At 41.4% G+C, this 20824-nt stretch overlaps 1 protein-coding gene across 1 annotated transcript in view; it reads left to right on the plus strand.

Moving 5' to 3' along the window:
* Positions 1 to 17888, plus strand: part of LOC112265901 (potassium channel subfamily K member 9-like) — a 38317-nt gene extending 20429 nt beyond the window's left edge. Inside the window, exon 2 of the mRNA XM_024443431.2 lies at positions 15570 to 17888. Coding sequence (XP_024299199.2) covers positions 15570 to 16492 — 923 coding nt within the window. The 3' untranslated portion in view covers positions 16493 to 17888. The remainder of the gene's footprint in view (positions 1 to 15569) is intronic.
* The last annotated feature ends 2936 nt before the right edge of the window (positions 17889 to 20824 follow it).

Genomic DNA, 20824 nt, shown 5'->3' on the forward strand with positions numbered 1-20824 from the left:
CACTTGAACTCTGCAGGTGTTGGGACAAACAAGTGTACCCTTTAACTTGTGTTAGGGCACTTCTGTTCCCTTATCTCCTGGCAGAAATACTCAATCCAAATGAAAGTGTCTGGACCAGTACTGAGATATATGAACAACAAGTAGGAACCACATCAGCAAGTAGCCATTTTGAGAGTTTTTTATTTAATGGATTAACCTTATTCCCTAACAATCCTAGCCTTGAAACAATGTTAACAAATGAACATATCAAATGCCATTAAATACATAGACTTGTTCTTATTCAACTGTACTCATAAAAAATACATTAAAATATGCAGGAATCCTTAAACACTGGTGCTTACTGGTGGTAAAGGGGTACCAATATTAATAATGCATAAAAATGAAGCAGTTATATTTTAAATATTGATTTATGCACTTTAAATATTGCATATTGCCTTAAAACGTATAAGGTTTGATATACAGTGCCTTGCAAAATTATTCAGATTTCCTCACATTTTATGGTTACAAAATAGGATACAAATATTTTGTCAACAATCTACACAAAATACTCTGTCAAAGTGGAAAAAAATATATAATAATATGAATAAAAATGTAATAACTAAAATATAGTCCTTGCAGAAGTATTCAACTCTCTGAGTCAATATATGTTAGAATCACCTTTGCCATCAATTACTGTTGTGAGTCTTCTTGGGTGGGTCTACAAGAGATTTGTACACATGGAATGTGCGATATTTGCTCATTATTCCTTACAAAATTCTTCAAACTCTGTCAAGATGTTGGGGATCATGGCTAGACAGCAATGTTCAAGTCTTGCCCTAGTTTTTCAAGCACTGCGACTGTAAAACTGTAACCAGGCCACTCAGGACATTCACTGTCTTCTTGGTACACAAAGCAACCCCAGTGTAGATTTGGCCTTGTGTTGTAGGTTATTGTCCTACTCATATATATTACTTTTAGAAAATAGATATCAAATGAATAATAAGCTTTAAAAAGAGCCCAATCACAACACAGTATGAAGATTTAGAAGGGGTTTTGGGGTTGTTGCACCAAAGTCACTGGTTGGATTGGATATTCATTTTCATCATATAGTTACTGACCAAACATGTTTCCGCAGAACTTTCTCTGAACTAGAATATTACAAATCTTCCTCTTCTAAAGTGTTTATGTGGTGTGTCAGGTCCATGTTGTGTACTCAACATGTGTTGATGTTGCCACTACTTTTCAGGGACGGAATGTGCTCTTCATTGCCTCCTATAAGGTTTATCTACACTGAGTGTGCAAAACATTAGGAACTTTCCCTGACAGACTGACCAGGTGAAAGCTGTGATCCCTTATCGATGTAACTTGTTAAATCCACTTCAAATCAGTGTAGATGAAGGGGAGGAGACAGGTTAAAGAAGGATTTTTTAAGCCTTGAGACAATTGAGACATGGATTGTGTATGTGTGCCATTCATGAGGTGAATGGGCAAGGCAAAAGATGTATACTGTATGCCTTTGGACGAGGTATGGGGGGGGCCTTTTGTTCTTTGTTTTACACACTCAGTGGAAGGAATAATTGAGTTATCCTATCCATGTCCTGTCTCTTGGACGGAAGGTAGCCTATTGGTTAGGTGCATTGGGCCAGTAACTGAAAGGGTACTGGTTCAAATCCCCAAGCAAACTAGGTGGGAAATCTGTCGATGTGCCCTTGGGCAAGGCCCTTAACTCTAATTGCTCCAGAGTCACTGTCAATAATGGCTGATCCCTGGCTCTGACCCCACTCTCAGGGAGTGAGATATGCAAAAATGATACTTCCAAGGGAAAATGGAAGCACCCACCTAATTAGCTTATCATTCTGTTCATTAAGAAGCAGTAGTTTGGTACTGTAGTTGGCCTTGTAAAAGCAGACTGGCGTACCACAAACACAATAGATGCCCTCCCCAGAGACATCGTGGTGGGCAGGGCACAGTGAAATCAGCTCTACCAGAACTGCTCTGGCAGTTTAGAGCATGCTGTGCTCTACAAGTGGTGTCTTGTGTCTGTGATACTAAACAGTGTGTCCCTAGGGGCTGGAAAAACAAATAGAGCCACAGTAGTAATAGAGCACACACACACACACACACACACACGGGAGGGCTGCAGTACAGTGGATTTTCACAGCTTGGAAAGTCAAATATACCCCGGAGTTGATCAACGCTGTGCTCACAGCTCCCCCTGCAGGTCACAGCAGGGAATGGCATTGCCTGTGTGTGTCACCGTGTAAAAAGCTGAACTATAAATAGCCCATGTGAACAGTGCCACAACAGCCAGAAGTGTGAGGTAATGGGCATGTTGAGACATGTAACCAGTAGGTAGAATTAGACCATGTGTGTGTAGTGTGAGCAAAAATATCCACTATAAAAAGCTTCTGTATGTAAAATATACTATTTTATATGTTCCAGCTTCTATTGAAAAATAACAACTTCACCAAATTCACTGTTCCTCTCTCAGGCTTATACAGAGAGACGCATCCATGATTATATTACAAGCAGGCTAGAATACTGTAATGATCTCAAGTCTGGTCTACCCAAGAAAGCCATTGGTCAACTGCAAAACATACAGAATGCTGCAGCGTGGGTACTGACTAAGACCAGACGGAGAGCACACATTACACCGGTTTTAAAGTCTCTGCACTTCCTGCCTTTGAGTTTTAGAATGAGTGTGTAGGGGGGATAGGGAGGCAGGCATTGTGTGAATGAGTGAGTGTGTGTAGGGGTGTGTGTATGTGAGTGTGTGAGTGAGTGAGTGAGTGAGTGAGTGAGAATGTGATAGACAGAAGCAGAGAGAGAGAGTATGCTCACTGAACTCTGAAATGAAATGCTTCACATTGAATTCTGAAATCCAAAACCTAATTCACCTCAGAATAATACAAAAAAATCCTTAATGTTATTCTGGGTTGAGATTGTCTACTAATAATTTATAAGCCTCCGTGACTTTAGCACAAATTACTGACCTTTACAATGATTGACATCCACATCAATATTCAACCACACTGGTTGGTGAGCATCAATACCAAACCCAATTCTGTTATTGCTGAACATTCTAATTGTCTGTGGAGCTGTTTCCATAAATACCTCCAGTATCAGTTTATTTGATAGCTTCTTGTAATTTCGAAGCATTTTAACAGTTCTGTCCACTCACCTTGAAAAGGATTATAGGCCATTTATGCTTGATCCAAAAATGTGGTAGGAGGCGGTGTATGGATTGTGTGACACAATTGCGGAACTTCCGGAGGCCAAATTGAGCTCTGTACTGCATCGCCGTGCACCTCCAATTATTTAACAATGCGGAGGGCTCCGTATAGCTTTGCATTGACATGATTGGTTGACGGTAGGTGAGGGCGGGAGTTCCTGTATAAACATAAACTCACTTCCTTGACAACTTCCTATACAACAGCTCTACGCTGCTCTGCGAAGCACCAAATGATGAATGCCCTGACTTCTGCAGAGGCCGTATCACCGTAAATGCAGACGTCGGATTGACCATGCAGCGCCTTTTAGAGGCATTTGATGTGTAAGCAATATGGCAGTAGCTCCACTTTGGTCTAGGATTCCTGGAATCATGAGGGAATAAGTAGGAAATTCGCAATTCTCCAACCAGGATTTATGGAAACCAGAAAATGTATTGAAAATTCCTTGAATTTTGCAACCCCAACGTATACCTGTGTGTGTGTGTTTCTTTAGTAACTCAGGGTGGGCCTTCTAGCATCAGTCTAAGAGTGCCAGACACCCAGCAAGAGAAAGACAAACTAATCAGGCCTCAGACAAAACACTTTCATGCTGCCCCCAGCATGTGTTCAGATGGTGGAAATTAGTCAAACATCCTATCCCTTGTTGTTGTTAGAGGATATGTGAGTCAGTGTGTGTGTGTGTGTGTGTGTGCCTCACAGGAGATGGCAGAGAAAGGTAGAGCAGGTGAGTGGGTGAAGACAACAAGGTGATCTGATAACGTAAATGACACAGATATGATCAAATTTGATGTTTGAACAGCAGATAGTCTATATGTTAACAGCCTGGTGCGTGTGTGTGTGTCTGCGTACTGGTGTCTGTGTATGAGACTGTGTTGGAAGCTTCAGCATAAATGATAAAAATAGACTTGTGTCCGTGGGAAGTTTCCTGTAAGCTTATAGATGACAGATACTGTTTCTTGTACTTTAATCAGAGAAACTAGATGCATCTATGAAACAAATACTTTCAAGCACAGGCTTCATCACTCATAAAGCATTAGACTACACATACTCAACTTCCCATATCAAGCATCAGTGATTGCAATGAAGGGCTATTGATACTATTTTCAGGTAATGTCCATTGGCTTTCCTCTCAACCTCTCTCTCATGTTCTCCAGAACTGCAAACACACATAAATGAATGTGTACCTACAGTAAATATATACATTTAAGGATACTTCATTCTGGGCCGTTATGTTAACATTGAGTTGGCCAGAGTCATGGAAGGAGTGTTTGAAGGTCTTCTCTGCAGGTGCTGTTTTGGACCGCAGACAGTTAGCTCACAGTTAGTTAGCTCACAGTTAGCTAGCTCACAATTAGCTAGCTCACAGTTAGTTAGTTGACAGTTAGTTAGCTCACAGTTAGTTAGCTCACAATTAGCTAGCTCACAGTTAGTTAGTTGACAGTTAGTTAGCTCACAGTTAGCTAGCTCACAGTTAGCTAGCTCACAGTTAGTTAGCTCACAGTTAGTTAGCTCACAGTTAGTTCACTCACAGTTAGTTAACTCACAGTTAGCTAGCTCACAGTTAGTTATCTCGTGTCAGGGTGGCAGCTGGTGACAGGTCATCAGAGGGAGGTGCACAAGGTGTTATCCAGTCTGACTGTTGCTCCGCCTCCTATCCTGCGGTCTAACTCCCCTGTCCTGACCTTCTTTATAATTCTATGGCTCACAGGCAATTAATGTCTCCGGGCCACTGGAATAATGTGAGGTGAATTAACCTCCCAGAACAGACGAGCTAATAGAGATTTGTTTGAACAACTACTCAAGTAACTAACACTTCTCCGTAACACCAACGAGGGGCCTCGATAATATCTGCCATTTAGCAGACGATTTTATTCAAAGCAACTTACAGTCATTTGTGCTACATTACCATACATTTGTTATGGTTAGGAATGACAGAGACAGCAGGTTCACCAAGACCTCAGTATGAGATGGGTTGGGAGTATGGCATTGTGTTGCAATACTGGCCATTTTATTCTCTATTAACTAGCCTTGAAAATATATGAGGAAAGTTGAGAAGATACAGGATTAGTTTCATGATGTTCAAGTTGGATAATACTGCGATTATTAAAGAGGTATGAAAAGCTTTGAGTTGACCAACACAGTGTGCATTGATTTCTACAGAAGTCTTGTGAGTGTCACATTCAGTTGCTAATTGTAAAGGCACGGGGGATTATTCAGGTATTTTATTGTCAAGTGCATCACTGTTACACATCTATCAACACACACAAACACCTACGTACGCAGGCACCCACCCACACACACAGGTCTTTGCTCAGCAGAATAAATGTGTCTGTTCTCTTTGACAACAGCTAATATAGTCATAACAGGACAAACAAATTACAGAGTCCAGATAGTATCCAATCTAGCACCAATATAGAACACAGCATCCAATCACCAGTCTAACACTGCAACACAAAACCAAGTGTCCAACATTGAACAGTCACTTTAGTAGGCGAGAGGAGGAGGACAGACCTACTATATACTGTATAAATCAAGTAATTACTAAGACAACAATCCCTCTGCTCTGGACAATCTTGCAAAATGAAATCATATTTTACTGTAAGCTATATTTATGGCTGCAATAGGAAAACATAACAGCATGGTTGCACATTGTGATTAAACTTAATTATAGAAACAAATGCAGGGACAGAGGAAAGGAGAATAAAGTGGTCCTATTGGTTCATCTAGTCAGCAGTAGGACTTGATGTGTTACTGAGAGAAATGCAGAAAAACGACATGTCCAACCTCTCCCCAATGATGGTTGAATCTGTTCAAGGGCATTGGTAACAGCAGTTCTGGGGTCAGTGGGTTCCTTAACGTCTTAGTTAAAGATTCACACTGTACGTTAGAGAAGTGCATGCTGTCAGCTTACCAATGTGTCTAGGCCCTCATCCCTTCTCTCTCTGTGAGACTGAGTACAGAGGACGTGTGGTTTGATGCCAGATCCTCTGTGTGGATTTGAGTGAGGGAGATAGAGGTACTCAGTGGGCTGCGCGCCTTGTTTCCGAAAGGGCAAAGCACACACTGCTTCGCAGAGCAGAGCAGCTGAGCAGAAGTTGTCAAGGAAATGAGTTTGTGTTTATACAGGACCTCCCTCCCTCACCTACCATCAACCAATATTGTCAATGCAGAGGTATAGGGATATTCTGTATAAAAGAAGCCCTCCGCATTGTTTCAAAATTTGGGAAAAATGTCCACCTCTATACGGGGCCTCCGGAGGCTCCACCTTTATACGGGGCCTCCAGAGGCTCCACCTCTATACGGGGCCTCCGGAGGCGCCACCTCTATACGGAGCCTCCGGAGGCACCACCTCTATACGGAGCCTCCGGAGGCACCACCTCTATATGGAGCCTCCGGAGGCACCACCTCTATACGGGGCCTCCGGAGGCTCCACCTCTATACGGGGCCTCCAGAGGCTCCACCTCTATACAGGGCCTCCGGAGGCTCCACCTCTATACGGAGCCTCCGGAGGCACCACCTCTATACGGGGCCTCCGGAGGCTCCACCTCTATACGGGGCATCCGGAGGCACCACCTCTATACGGAGCCTCCGGAGGCACCACCTCTATACGGAGCCTCCGGGGGCACCACCTCTATACGGGGCCTCCGGAGGCTCCACCTCTATACGGGGCCTCCGGAGGCTCCACCTCTATACGGGGCCTCCGGAGGCTCCACCTCTATACGGAGCCTCCGGAGGCACCACCTCTATACGGGGCCTCTGGAGGCTCCACCTCTATATGGAGCCTCCGGAGGCACCACCTCTATACGGAGCCTCCGGACAGCATTGCCGGATCAAGCATAAATCAGCCATTACACAATAGGCTACAGACGGTGTTGAGCTAGTTTCAACACACTCTTGAACTAGCGCCACAAATCAAATATGATTTGTCCATTCATTCATTGTCATTTCTGTCTGCCAATGTAATTAATTACCACCTGATTACTCCCCAGGAATAATTCCAGACATTAAAATCAATATTAATTAGGCTGTTTAATGTGCAAGAGGGAACGAAGACAGCTGGTTGCTGCTGCTAGAAGGTGTACACGATGTAATAGCTGTAAGAACCCATCCAGAGATGATTCTCTTAAAAACAAACACTACAAATAGGCTATGAATAAAGATATCTAGCTAGCTACTGTCTTTGACTTTGCAATGAAATGTTATGAAGCAAATTTGTTACGAATATCCTCACAAACATCTAGTGTCCCTGTGGCAATGCCAAACGACTAGATTTCCAGTGGCAATGTCAAACATCTAGTGTCCCTGTGGCAATGCCAAACGTCTAGTGTCCCTGTGGTAATTCCAAACATCTAGTGTCCCTGTGGTAATTCCAAACATCTAGTGTCCCTGTGATAATGCCAAACGTCTAGTGTCCCTGTGGCAATGTCAAACATCTAATGTCCCTGTGGTAATTCCAAACATCTAGTGTCCCTGTGGTAATTCCAAACATCTAGTGTCCCTGTGGCAATGTCAAACATCTAGTGTCCCTGTGGTAATTCAAAAATCTAGTGTCCCTGTGGTAATTCCAAACATCTAGTGTCCCTGTGGTAAAGCCAAACATCTAGTGTCCCTGTGGCAATGTCAAACATCTAGTGTTCCTGTGGTAATTCCAAAAATCTAGTGTCCCTGTGGTAATTCCAAACGTCTAGTGTCCCTGTGGTAATTCCAAACATCTAGTGTCCCTGTGGTAATTCCAAACATCTAGTGTCCCTGTGATAATGCCAAACGTCTAGTGTCCCTGTGGCAATGTCAAACATCTATTGTCTCTGTGGTAATTCCAAACATCTAGTGTCCCTGTGGTAATTCCAAACATCTAGTGTCCCTGTGGCAATGTCAAACATCTAGTGTCCCTGTGGTAATTCCAAACATCTAGTGTCCCTGTGGTAATTCCAAACATCTAGTGTCCCTGTGGTAATTCCAAACATCTAGTGTCCCTGTGTAATTCCAAACATCTAGTGTCCCTGCGGTAATTCCAAACATCTAGTGTCCTGTGGTAATTCCAAACATCTAGTGTCCCTGCGGTAATTCCAAACATCTAGTGTCCCTGTGGTAATTCCAAACATCTAGTGTCCCTGTGGTAATTCCAAACATCTAGTGTCCCTGTGGTAATTCCAAACATCTAGTGTCCCTGCGGTAATTCCAAACATCTAGTGTCCCTGCGGTAATTCCAAACATCTAGTGTCCCTGTGATAATGCCAAACGTCTAGTGTCCCTGTGGCAATGTCAAACATCTAGTGTCCCTGTGGTAATTCCAAACATCTAGTGTCCCTGCGGTAATTCCAAACATCTAGTGTCCCTGCGGTAATTCCAAACATCTAGTGTCCCTGCGGTAATTCCAAACATCTAGTGTCCCTGCGGTAATTCCAAACATCTAGTGTCCCTGTGGTAATTCCAAACATCTAGTGTCCCCGCGGTAATTCCAAACACCTAATGTCCCTGTGGTAATTCCAAACACCTAATGTCCCTGTGGTAATACCAAAGAACTTGTGTTTGTTTTGGCTCTCAGTTTGGTCTCATGAAATCTATTTACAGTTGAATCACTTAGAGGTTGTTCTCTCTCCCAACCTGATTAAAAAACAGAACACAGAGATGATGAAAGGGATAATAACATCACTAAAGGTGATGAATAAGCATTGGCAAGGGGAGCAGCACAGCAAGGTGATGGAGTGTATACAGGACATCTCTAGTAACATCTTATATTACAGCTAGCTACTGTAAGTAACAGAGGTGTAAAGTAAATGCTGTCAAACTGAATAATATGGTCGTTTTGAGAAAACAACATCAGTGTTGTCATTGGGGCCCTAAATGTATTTTAATGCATACTGTATCACAATTCTACTATCAGCATAAAGACACCATAAACAAAACACCCCCATACACTGTAACTGATCTAAATCCTAGTTGGCAGATGTTCAACTTCTCCCTCCGCTCACACACAGACAACACTGTCAGACATCTCTTTGTCTGAGAAATAGAAAGAGCTGTGGAGGTTCATTGATTTGGTGCAAAACGGAACAAGACAAATTCCTACTGACAATGTGAGATTTTGATTTGCACCTTTCTGTCATCAGATTCAAGTCAGCTATCCTACTCTGGTGGCTGCTTGGAAAACATTGTCAAGATGTACACAACCATTAAATATGTAAATGCAGTGGGAGAGAGAGCACAAGAGAGATTGAGAGAGAGAAGAGACAGAAAGAGAGAGATAACGGGCAAAAACTAAAAAAGAGGGAGAGGTACTATAACACAATACCAACCAACATGAAGTAGAAACTTTTTAAGAAACTTTGAGGAGGAAAATGAGAATCAGTCTGACAGAATAACTGTGTTTCATTTGTTCAGACAGAACATGTAGTCAGTAGACCAGGCTCTGGGTTAATAATGCAGTTCATTCATTTTATGAATACCGCAGGGCTACTGTATCACTGAGAGGACTGGGGCAGAAACATGAATAAATAAAGATATGAATGAGGGCACAGTTATAGCTGCCGTTGCACTATTAGTCAGCCTAACATTTCTGGATACACTCATAGTGCTAAACTTTTCACCTCGCAGAACGATACACATAATCATAAATACAGTGCCTTCAGAAAGTATTCATACCCCTTGACTTATTCCACAATGTTGTTTACTAATTCAAAACTGATTAAATATCTAATATTTCTCACCCATCTACACACAATACCCCATAATGACAAAGTGAAAATGTGTTTTTAGAATTTTTTTGCAAATGAATTGTAACTTTTATACAGAAATATCTAATTTACACAAGTATTCACACCCGAGTCAATACTTTGTAGAAGCACCTTTGGCGGCGATTACAGCTTTGAGTCAACCTGGGTACGTCTGTATCCACTTTTCACATCTGGATTTGGGGATTTTCTCAAGCTCTGTTAAATTAGATGGGGAGCTGTGGTGAACAGCAATATTCAAGTCTTTCCACAGATTTTCAATGGGATTCGAGTCTGGGCTTTGGCTGGGCCACTCATGGACTTGCACAATCTTGTTCGGAAGCCATTTCAGCAATGCTTTGGTTGTATGCTTGGGGTCATTGTTCTTTTTGAACGTAAATCTTTGCATGCCCAGTCTAAGGTAATTTGCACTCTGAAGCAGGTTCTCATCAGGGAAAATTGCCATTTGGCTCAATTCATTGTTCTCTCTATCCTGACTAGTCTCCCAGTCCCTGTTGCTGACATAGCACTTTGCATTCAGGCCAAAGAGTTACATTTTTGTCTCATCAGACCACACCATCTTTTGCCTTATGCTCTTATGCTCTCAGAGTCTTTCACGTGCCTTTTTGCAAACTCAAGGCATGATATCATGTGACTTTTTCTCAGGAGTGGCTTCTGTCTGGCCACTCTCCCATAAATTGTTAGATTGTTGAAGTGCTGTAGAGACTGTAGTCCTTCTGGCAGGTTCACTCATCTTAGCCAAGGAACTCCGTAGTTCTGTCAGAGTGGTCATTGGGTTCTTGGTCACCTCCCTGACCAAGGTTCTTCTTACCTGGTGTTGTGTCTTTGGCTATGCTGGATTAAGTGATATGACATGCTATTCTATAAAATCCTTTCTCCGTAATTAATATTACCTGATTGAGCTAATCATATAAATGTAATTAACTAGAGTCGGGGCACCATGAAATAATATTTATAGGGCTGTTGTCTTCCAAATAAACTCTTAAAGACCTAGTAATATTTTATATCAATAGCAGTCAATATTTAATCGTCCCCTTAATTCAGTCTCATCTGAAAGTTGTAAATTCTTGGTTATCTTCACGAACCCTGGCTAACAAGTTGAATCAGCAATACAAAATTGGTTTAATTATTGATTTACTAAATACCTAACTAATCACACAGAATTACATATACACAGAATGAATTATACCTAGATTACAAATTATGTCATAAAGGAAAACGTCCCTAGCGGGCGGAACAGATATGACAGCTGGTTACACAAAAGAAAAGGGTCTGGGTTTGAGTGAAAGAGCGGGAAGACTGAGGAACAAATGGGAGAAGCTGTGCTATCGTAAATACAGTATCTTATGCATATCTAAATTACCACCCACTTGGAAAAGGAAAATGCAATAAATATTTACCCTGAGCTGCGCTTCAGTAGGTTGGTGGTAGATGGAAGGCCGTGTTGCCCAACCGAGTCCTTTGAAGAATGTCTCTGGTGGTAAATTGGATACTTTGTAGTAACGTTGTTGTGTAGTAGACGGGATACTCTGTCTGTTCTTTCCTAGCCCGCGTTTGCAGCTGCTGTTGCTAACTCAACGGCTAGGAGGTATCACTTCTGTAGTGAATAAGAGTTCAAAGTTCATACCATTCGCAACCAAAGCTCACGCTAAGGTTGGCTTAGTTCTGAAGTTGACATGTTAGTCCTTTTAACGCAGAGGCTGCAGACCTCACGTACTTGGAACAGGAGGTTACATTTTCGTCAAGACTTTATTTAATGGAGCGAGAAGGGTGTCTCTGAAAAGTTTTATAACCCATGTCTCTTCACAGGGGCGGGCCACTGATTGAGCAGAGCCCTAACCTTATGAACAAATCTCTCATTTGGAAGCTAAAATTACATTTAATCTCTTCACCAATAATTTTATATTCAAACATTTAAATTGAACAACAAATCCATGTGAATCCAATAACTCTGATGTGTAGACTTCCCACTGTAGAGTTTGTCATCCTATCATTGAGGAGAATGTCTCAGATGACGACCGAACTGACATCGTATTCATTAAGTACCACCGCATATGTTCAATTGGTCGGATTACCTGAATATAGTTCATTTCCCCCCACCTTCTGATGTTCCCAGAATCTCTATGTTAACCAAGGGGTTTTCAAATTTCACATCAGTAGGGTAGAGAGAGGAAAAAGGGGGGAAGAGGTATTTATGACTGTCACAAACCTACCCCCAGGCCAACGTCATGACAGTGGTCAAACAGTTTGGTCGGACGGCCAGCTTTAGGCAGAGTCTGGGTAGTTCCATATTTTGTCAATTTCCCAATGATGGAGACCCCTGTGCTTTTGGAAATGTTCAACACTCTATAAGTTGTTTTATGCCCTTCCCCAAATATATGCCTCATCACAATTTCTTGGAGATCTACAGACAGTTCCTTGGACTTCATGGTATAGTTTCTGCTCTGACATGCACTGTCAACGGTGGGACCGTATACAGTATAGACAGGTGTGTTTCTTTCTAGATCATGTCCAAACAATTGAATTGGCCACAGGTGGACTCTAATCAAGTTGTAGTGAAATCTCAAGGATGACCAAAGGAATTTGGATGCACCTGAGCTCAATATGAAGTATCATAGCAAAGGGGTGTGTATATCTACAGTACCAGTCAAAAGTATGGACACACCTACTCATTCAAGGGTTTTTCTTAATTTTACTATTTTCTACATTGCAGAATAATAGTGAAGACATCAAAACTATGAAATAACACATATGGAATCATGTAGTAACCAACAAAGTGTTAAACAAATCAAAATATATTTTATATTCTTAAAAGTAGCCACCCTTTGCCTTGATGACAGCTTTGCACACTCTTGGCATTCTCTCAATCAGCCTTCTGAGGTAGTCACCTTGAATGCTTTCCCAACAGTCTTGAAGGAGTTCACGCATATGCTGAGCACTTATTTACTGCTTTTCCTTTACTCTGCCGTCCAACTCATCCCAAACCATCGGGTTGAGTTTGGGTGATTGTGGAGGCTGGGTCATCTGATGCAGCATTCCATCACTCTCCTTCTTGGTCAAATAGCTCTTACACAGCCTGGAGGTGTGTTGGGTCATTGTCCTGTTGAAAAACAAATCATAGTCCCACTATGCAAAACCAGATGGGATGGCGTATTGCTGCAGAATGCTGTGGTAGCCATGCTGGTTAAGTGTGCCTTGAGTTCTAAATATATCACTGACAATGTCACCAGCAAATCACCCCGACACCATCATACCTCCTCCTCCATGCTTCACGGTGGGAACCACACATGCAGAGATTATCTGTTCACCTACTCTGCGTCTCACAAAGACACACCGGTTGGAACCTAAAATGTCAAATTTGGACTCATCAGACTCATAATGTCCATTACTTGTTTTTCTTGGCCCAAGCAAATCTCTTCTTCTTATTAGTGTCCTTTAGTAGTGATTTCTTTGCAGAAATTTGACCATGAAGGCCTGATTCACACAGTCTCCTCTAAACAGTTGATGTTGTGATGTGTCTGTTACAATTGCAATTTCTGAGGCTGGTAACTCTAATGAATTTATCCTCTGCAGTAGAGGTAACTCTGGGTCTTCCTTTCCTGTTGCGGTCCTCATGAGAGCCAGTTTCACCATAGCGCTTGCGACTGCACTTGAAGAAACTTTCAGAGTTCTTGAAATGTTCCGTATTGACTGTTGTTTCTCTTTGCTTATTCAAGCTGTTCTTGCCATAGTATGGACTTGGTCTTTTACCAAATAGGGCTACCTTCTGTATACCACCCCTACCTTGTCACAACACAACTGATTAGCTCAAACACATTAAGAAGGACAGAAAATCCACAAATTAACAAGGCACACCTGTTAATTGAGCCAGCATGAAGCTGGTTGAGAGAATGCCAAGAGTGTGCAAAGCTGGCAAAGGGTGACTACGTTGAAGAATCTCAAATATATTTAGATTTGTTCAACACTTTTTTGCTTGCTACATGAATCCATATGTGTTATTTTATAGTTTTGATGTCTTCACTATTATTCCACAATGTAGAAAATAGTAAAAATAAAGAAAAACCCTTGAATGAGTAGGTGTGTCCAAACTTTTGACTGGTACTGTATGTTGGGTACCATAGATATTCGAACCAGTTTATCCTTCCATTAGTTTGCTAAATAAGTTTAAAAAAATACCCAATCTAGTCCAGAGAAGCTGCGGGAGTTTATCAAATGCAGTCAGATCAACTATTGACCCATGGTCCATCTTTGATTTTCATCAAGAAGTTGAACTCTTGAATTCCACGGGTAAAGCATATAGGGTCACGGGAGCACACTTTAGATGCACGTACAATTCCATTCTCTGCTTGCTGCAAATCAGATAGATCAAGTCCTGGGTCTATAAAAATAATAATTCCTCATGTGCTTGAGTGGGTGGACAACCATCAGGCAATGTATGAAATCAATAGTCCAGAAACACAAAGGTCAATGGACTAGTTCAGGTTACAATGGGTCTGTGAAAAATAGGAGAGTAATGCATCCTTGTCAAAACATTTGTGTCTGTATCCATGTATACAAATGGTGGGTGTTATTTGGTTACAGTGAGTTAGGCCTAGAGACAGTATCTGAGCCAGATACAGCAGACATATATTACACAAATGTAATGTATTTTCAGCATGGCCTTTCATACTCAAAACCATTCATATACTGTACTGTATCTAATCATATTCCATATCTGGAATGTCAACAAAACACTATTATTTCCTCTTTAGTTATCACCACAGGTTGCATTTAGAACAGCACCCTTGGATTTATGTGTGTGTGTGTGTGTTTGTGTGTGTGTGTGTGTGTGTGTGTGTGTGTGTGTGTGTGTGTGTGTGTGTGTGTGTGTGTGTGTGTGCGTGTGTGTGTGTGTGTGTGTGTGTGTGTGTGTGTGTGTGTGTGTGTGTGTGTGTGTGTGTGTGTGTGTGTGTGTGTGTGTGCGTGTGTGTGTGTGTGTGTAAGAACCTACAGGCCTAAACATAAAGTCTACTTATCCTAAAAGCATTATTGGCTCATGTACAACTCCTTCCTCATCCAATAACTCCTACGTTTCCCACACTCCCCTGCAGCTCACAGGACAGGAATAGAAAGTTGCACTAAATTGGACAACCTTATAATGTCTTGGCGGACTCAGATGAATGACTGGACCCATTTCTGTGCTGCCCTCTGATTCAAAATTGTCCCTATCTGTGGGGGTTAGCTCTTATTCAATAGCCATGTTGGCAGAGGGACAGCAGGACGCTTTGGGGATTTTTCACTGGGTCAAATTTGTAAACAAAGCCAGAAGCCAAACTGGGGAGTTAAGTTTATGGAAAGTGGCTTGGTGGGGCTGAGTTCTATTTTCAATTCAATCATTTGAGGAAATGATTGGGCTATTTGACCTTCTGAATGTACTGAATTGAAAAGTGATTTGACCCCAACCCTGGCAGTAAAATACTGGTCCCGGTTTCTGGTTTGTTGTCTCTCTTTCAAGTTAGGACCATGCTGCTGCACCATAGATGTTATGTCCTGATCAATGTCTCTGTCTTCTCTCCCCTGCAGGTTATGGCCATGGTGCTGTACCATTGATGTTACATCCTGGTGACTGTGGTCTGTTGTCTCCCTGCAGGTTATGGCCATGCAGCTCCCGGCACAGACGCGGGGAAGGCCTTCTGCATGTTCTATGCCGTCCTGGGGATACCCCTGACCCTGGTCATGTTCCAGAGCCTGGGCGAGAGGATGAACACCTTCGTCAAGTCCCTCCTGAAGCGCATCAAGAAGTGCTGTGGCATGCGCATCACCGACGTTTCCATGGAGAACATGGTGACGGTGGGGTTCTTCTCCTGCATCGGGACGCTGTGCATCGGGGCGGCCGCCTTCTCCCACTACGAGGACTGGAGCTTTTTCCAGAGCTACTACTACTGCTTCATCACACTGACTACCATCGGCTTCGGGGACTTTGTGGCTCTGCAGAAGAACCGGGCCCTGCAGCGGAGGCCCCTGTACGTGGCCTTCAGCTTCATGTACATCCTGGTGGGCCTGACTGTCATAGGAGCCTTCCTCAACCTGGTGGTGCTGAGGTTCCTGACCATGAACAGTGAAGACGAGAGGCGGGATGCCGAGGAGAGGGCCTCGCTGGCGGGGAACAGAAACAGCATGATCATCCATATCCAGGAGGAGACACTGGGGAGAGGAGGAGGTGCCAGGAGGAGGCGCAGGGAAACGCAGGGCCAGTACTGCGCCGAGGTCACCGACCTGCCTTCTGTATGCTCCTGCATGAACTACCACTCACATGAGTTTGGTAGCTGTGGGGGAGGGATGGGAGGAGGGATAGGGGGCGGAGGGATGGGCTGTGCCTTCTCCCACCAGAACTCCTTTAGTTCCCAGTTGAACCCCCACCAGTACTTTCACTCGGTGTCGTACCGCATCGAGGAGATCTCTCCCAGCACCCTAAAGAACAGCTTCTTCCCCTCGCCCATCAGCTCAGTCTCCCCAGGCCTCCACAGCTTCACAGACAATCACCGACTCATGAAGAGAAGGAAATCTATCTGAGCCTACATGTTGCATTTCAATGTTTTAGCCTAAATGCTAAAACGTTGAATTGGAACAGATCATCAGACTGGGTTGGCCTGTCTACACAGACAACTCCTAGCTTTCCTTTTTTTATATACAAGTACAATGCATCTCCAATGCTGCTCCAAACCAAATCTCATTTTAGCACTTTTGTTTTGTTTCTTTTGGTTGGTCTAAGGATATAATATATTGAAGCGATTCACAGGGATTGATTGAAGAGGAAGGAGCGTTGGAAAGAAATGGCAAACTTGTTGGACATGAATTATTACATTCATTTCTTGTGAGAGATTCAAAGCATGAAGCATGGATACTTATTGTCCCAGGCAATTGTCCCATCAGAGAAATACTAACCAGAACCAACAGATCTTGTTATACATTTTCTTATTGCCGGCTCACAAAGATAATATAGCACCTTGGTAACAATGTACCAAATGATGCACACTTAGCATTATAAGGGGGATATGTATTTTTATTATGTGAGCATGCCTGTTTCACCTTAACTTAAAATGATTGCAGTTAAGTGCTTTTCCTCCATTGCATCATTGCAGACAGAGATGATACAATTTGAAATGACATCAGGTATTATTTTCTATAAGCAATTCTAGGGAAACAAATGTAAATGATTTGTTCACAGAACATCATGCCAACATATTGTTGCCAATCTTAGCATGTGCATTAGATGTCATCAAATGAGTGTGCCATAATTATTTTATTTCTTTTGTTAATTTTTTTAAACAGCAGATTTGTATTATTATGGTTTGTGTCTATAGATGTTTTCTTTCTGGATTTCAGATTTTTTAAAAATATATAATTCAAGAAAATGTCAGTGTAAAATATGAGGATGTGAAAAGGAATAAGCACGGATTTGAAGGCTTTCCAGTTTGAAAAAGTTGCTATGTGCATGTACTTTGTGAAACTGGTATGCATATAGATGAATGGGGAAAAATAATAGCCTTGCAATTGAAATTCATTTTGATAGGAAATAATCCTAATAATTATTTAAAAGATACTTTATTTATTTAGCCACTTAAAAGTAATGATGTATAGTGTAGGCTGAACAGTTTATTCGCTTTTCCATCATTTTTTCATTCAGAAAAATTGTACAATAACCTTTGGTCTCAGGTTTTGAATGGATAGCCTCTTCAGGTTCTGCTCCCCGAATCAAATAACAGAATAAATCCCATAAATGCGAATGCACCTGCCAAACAAAACAATACATATTAATTAATTTAAAAAAAATAGTACTCATTTTCCAGGAAAAGGATATTGAGATGCATCATCTTACTAAGGGAAACTTCCTGTACTATAGAGTAGCGTGGGTTCAGTGTGCACGCACGCACACACACACACACACACACACACACACACACACACACACACACACACACACACACACACACACACACACACACACACACGCACACACACACACATACACACGCGCACACACACACACACACACACACACACACACACACACACACACACACACACACACACACACACACACACACACACACACACACACACACACACACACACACACACACACACACACAGTATCAAGCCATAGAGGAGCAGGCCATGGAACCACTGCTATTCTGTAAGGATATTAATGTTGATGACAGGTGTAATCCAAACTTCAACTGTGCCACTGAGAATATATACACGCCTATAGCCTACGAACACAATGACAGGCATTTGAGATGTATACAGTGATGTTATCACTGGCTGTCATTTAAATTCAATGACAGCCAAATGGCAATCAATGGGTGAAAAAGGACCAGATGGATTTCTGAAGGAACAATGCAATACTGGGCATTGATTCATTTAGCACATCATGTGCCATTTAAGTCACCCACATTGATAAGTCATAAATGCCATGGATACCATTAGCTTTCCATTGACCCAGGTTTATTAGTAATCAAAAGCAATGTTGAAAAACAAATATTTGTGACGTCTAATGGAAACGGCAAATATTGGAGAAATTGTCTAAAGATCGACAAAAATTGTATCCATTCTACAGGGGTGGATTTTTATTTTGTCTAAACTTTCTTCATTGTGACAAATGATGACGGAAATGGTGATTTACGAATACATGATAACTGCCAAATCATTTTGTCATCACATAGGTTAACTATAAAGCTTTACTTCACATTTCATTCTAAATGACAGCTGCTTTTGCAAAATGTATTTTTTCAACTATAAAAAAATGGTTTCTTTTCAGGAAAAAAAGGACTGAAAAGTTTCAAGAATGCCTGAATTGCTTCGCCTTGCTTTTCTGGCAAGTTTCACCATCCAATTATATCAGATCTACAGGAGTTTCACCATGGCAAGGACCTTGGTCGATATGTTGGCACATGAGAATTATTACAATATGGCAAGTATTAGTCAATTCCTGCATTCTATCCATGCTGGCTTTCGCAGGCTACCTGAGACATGAAAGAGATTGGTGGGAGGGAATACAGGCTGTTGTCAATGTATTAACAAGCAATTTGATTAAAAGGGTAATGGAAACAATTCAACCACTACATTTTTATTCGACACTAGGGTTATGCGAAAAAAAGTTGTTTTTGTTTGTTTGTTGATGTGACGTCATTACGTCCTTCTGTTTTTTATCGACAAGATAGTTCAATGAAAACGCACCCGAGCAGACAACTGTCGCACAAACGGTATTTTCTATGCGAACTTTCTAAATATCGACAAAAAAATCCCTGGACAGGTTAATAGAAACATAGCTTGTGTCTGTCTTGAATGAGAGTAAAGAAAACTATTGTAACATTAACATCCAAGGTTCTAGAATGTTCAGATGACCCCAGGAATACACATGTAAATATACAGTACATTATTTCATATATTGTACGTTCTCATCCTTTGGAATAAAACGGCCTTTCCACAGCTCCGATGCGTTACTATTTGTACACATTTTAGAATATGTGCCTTTAAGAAACGCTATTTCAATGTTTCTATACTTGTAGGCACATTTTACATCTGAGAAATAAATCCAACCTTTTTCCTTATAAAATATGTATCCATCTCTAAGGATTCATGTACATACAAATAGAATAACCAAAGCAAAAATGTTTGATTTTTTCGGCAAACCACACAGACACAATCCAGCTGATTTACGACGTCCAAATAATTTATTTTGGCAGAACTGCCGTAGGTTTGTCCAATTATTGAGGAAAATTATTTGGAATAGCTGGAAAATTCATTATTTTACATTTTTGCGAAGATACCACATTAGTCTTTTCTTGGTGTAGCTGGTGGACATGCACATGGATATTAAGGGTTGAGAGTCAATGTTAAAGCCATTTTTAGCAATTATGAGTCAGTATTGCATATATTCAATACATCTCTATAATTGTATTTGTATAAAGTGCATACCAGCATTTGAATGACTGATCATGCCATAGTGAGGTGTTGCCAACATGGTAATGATGTACAATGATTTACCAGAGAGTAAAACAATCATTGTTACTGCCATGAATTGTGCCATATTAACATGCATGGATTAATGCTGAGTGAGTCAACAGATAAATGTTTGTTAAGAACGATATCAAATACATTGTACGAAACAAATTGATTGTTGGTGCCAGCCTTTATATTAGTTGTTGAGTTATCCCCGCTCTTTTGAAATGATATGTTTACCTCCAAGCTGTGCAGCCAGACACATAAATAGTACCTGTATGACTTGGCTGGTCTGGATTGAGATGCTTATTGGTCGATCGTTCTGGATTCTGTATATCCTCCTGATGCCTGGGGTTTAATGTGTCCGATATCTCCATGTGCTGGCCAGATCTCTATCTGTCCAGATGTCCACAGTGCCAAGTTTTCCTATCACTGGGACAAAGACACACATATTGCACAACTAACTAACTATCTGTGTCATAATAAACTCTAGAAGGCTGTTGGGTTATTTGTATGATTCCATGTTACTTTTTCTTAATATCTCTAATTTCTTTTAATTACAAAAAAGATCCTTCCTTTGCAATATAATATAATTATGTTTTTTTAGCTCTGACGAACAAATGCCATGTACCATGTTTATTTGAAAATGATGAAAATGTTAAATGCATACCATCTCCAAAGGACAATGTTATATCAATTTGGTTCAACAAATGACCAAATTGACCCAATTAACATTTTTGTTTCACAGTTTTGGAAAACTATTTTCACTCCTGATGTCAATACATGCAGCGATATGGGCTTTCTCTTTTCAATAAATGGGAAAGAGAAACTTGTTGAGAGAGTAAACAACCATTTATGTTCATGTTTTCATTTTTGTGTGTGCATGATTTGGTGTGGTGA

The sequence above is a fragment of the Oncorhynchus tshawytscha genome, linkage group LG13 (assembly GCF_018296145.1).
Source record: "Oncorhynchus tshawytscha isolate Ot180627B linkage group LG13, Otsh_v2.0, whole genome shotgun sequence".
NCBI lineage: Eukaryota > Metazoa > Chordata > Actinopteri > Salmoniformes > Salmonidae > Oncorhynchus > Oncorhynchus tshawytscha.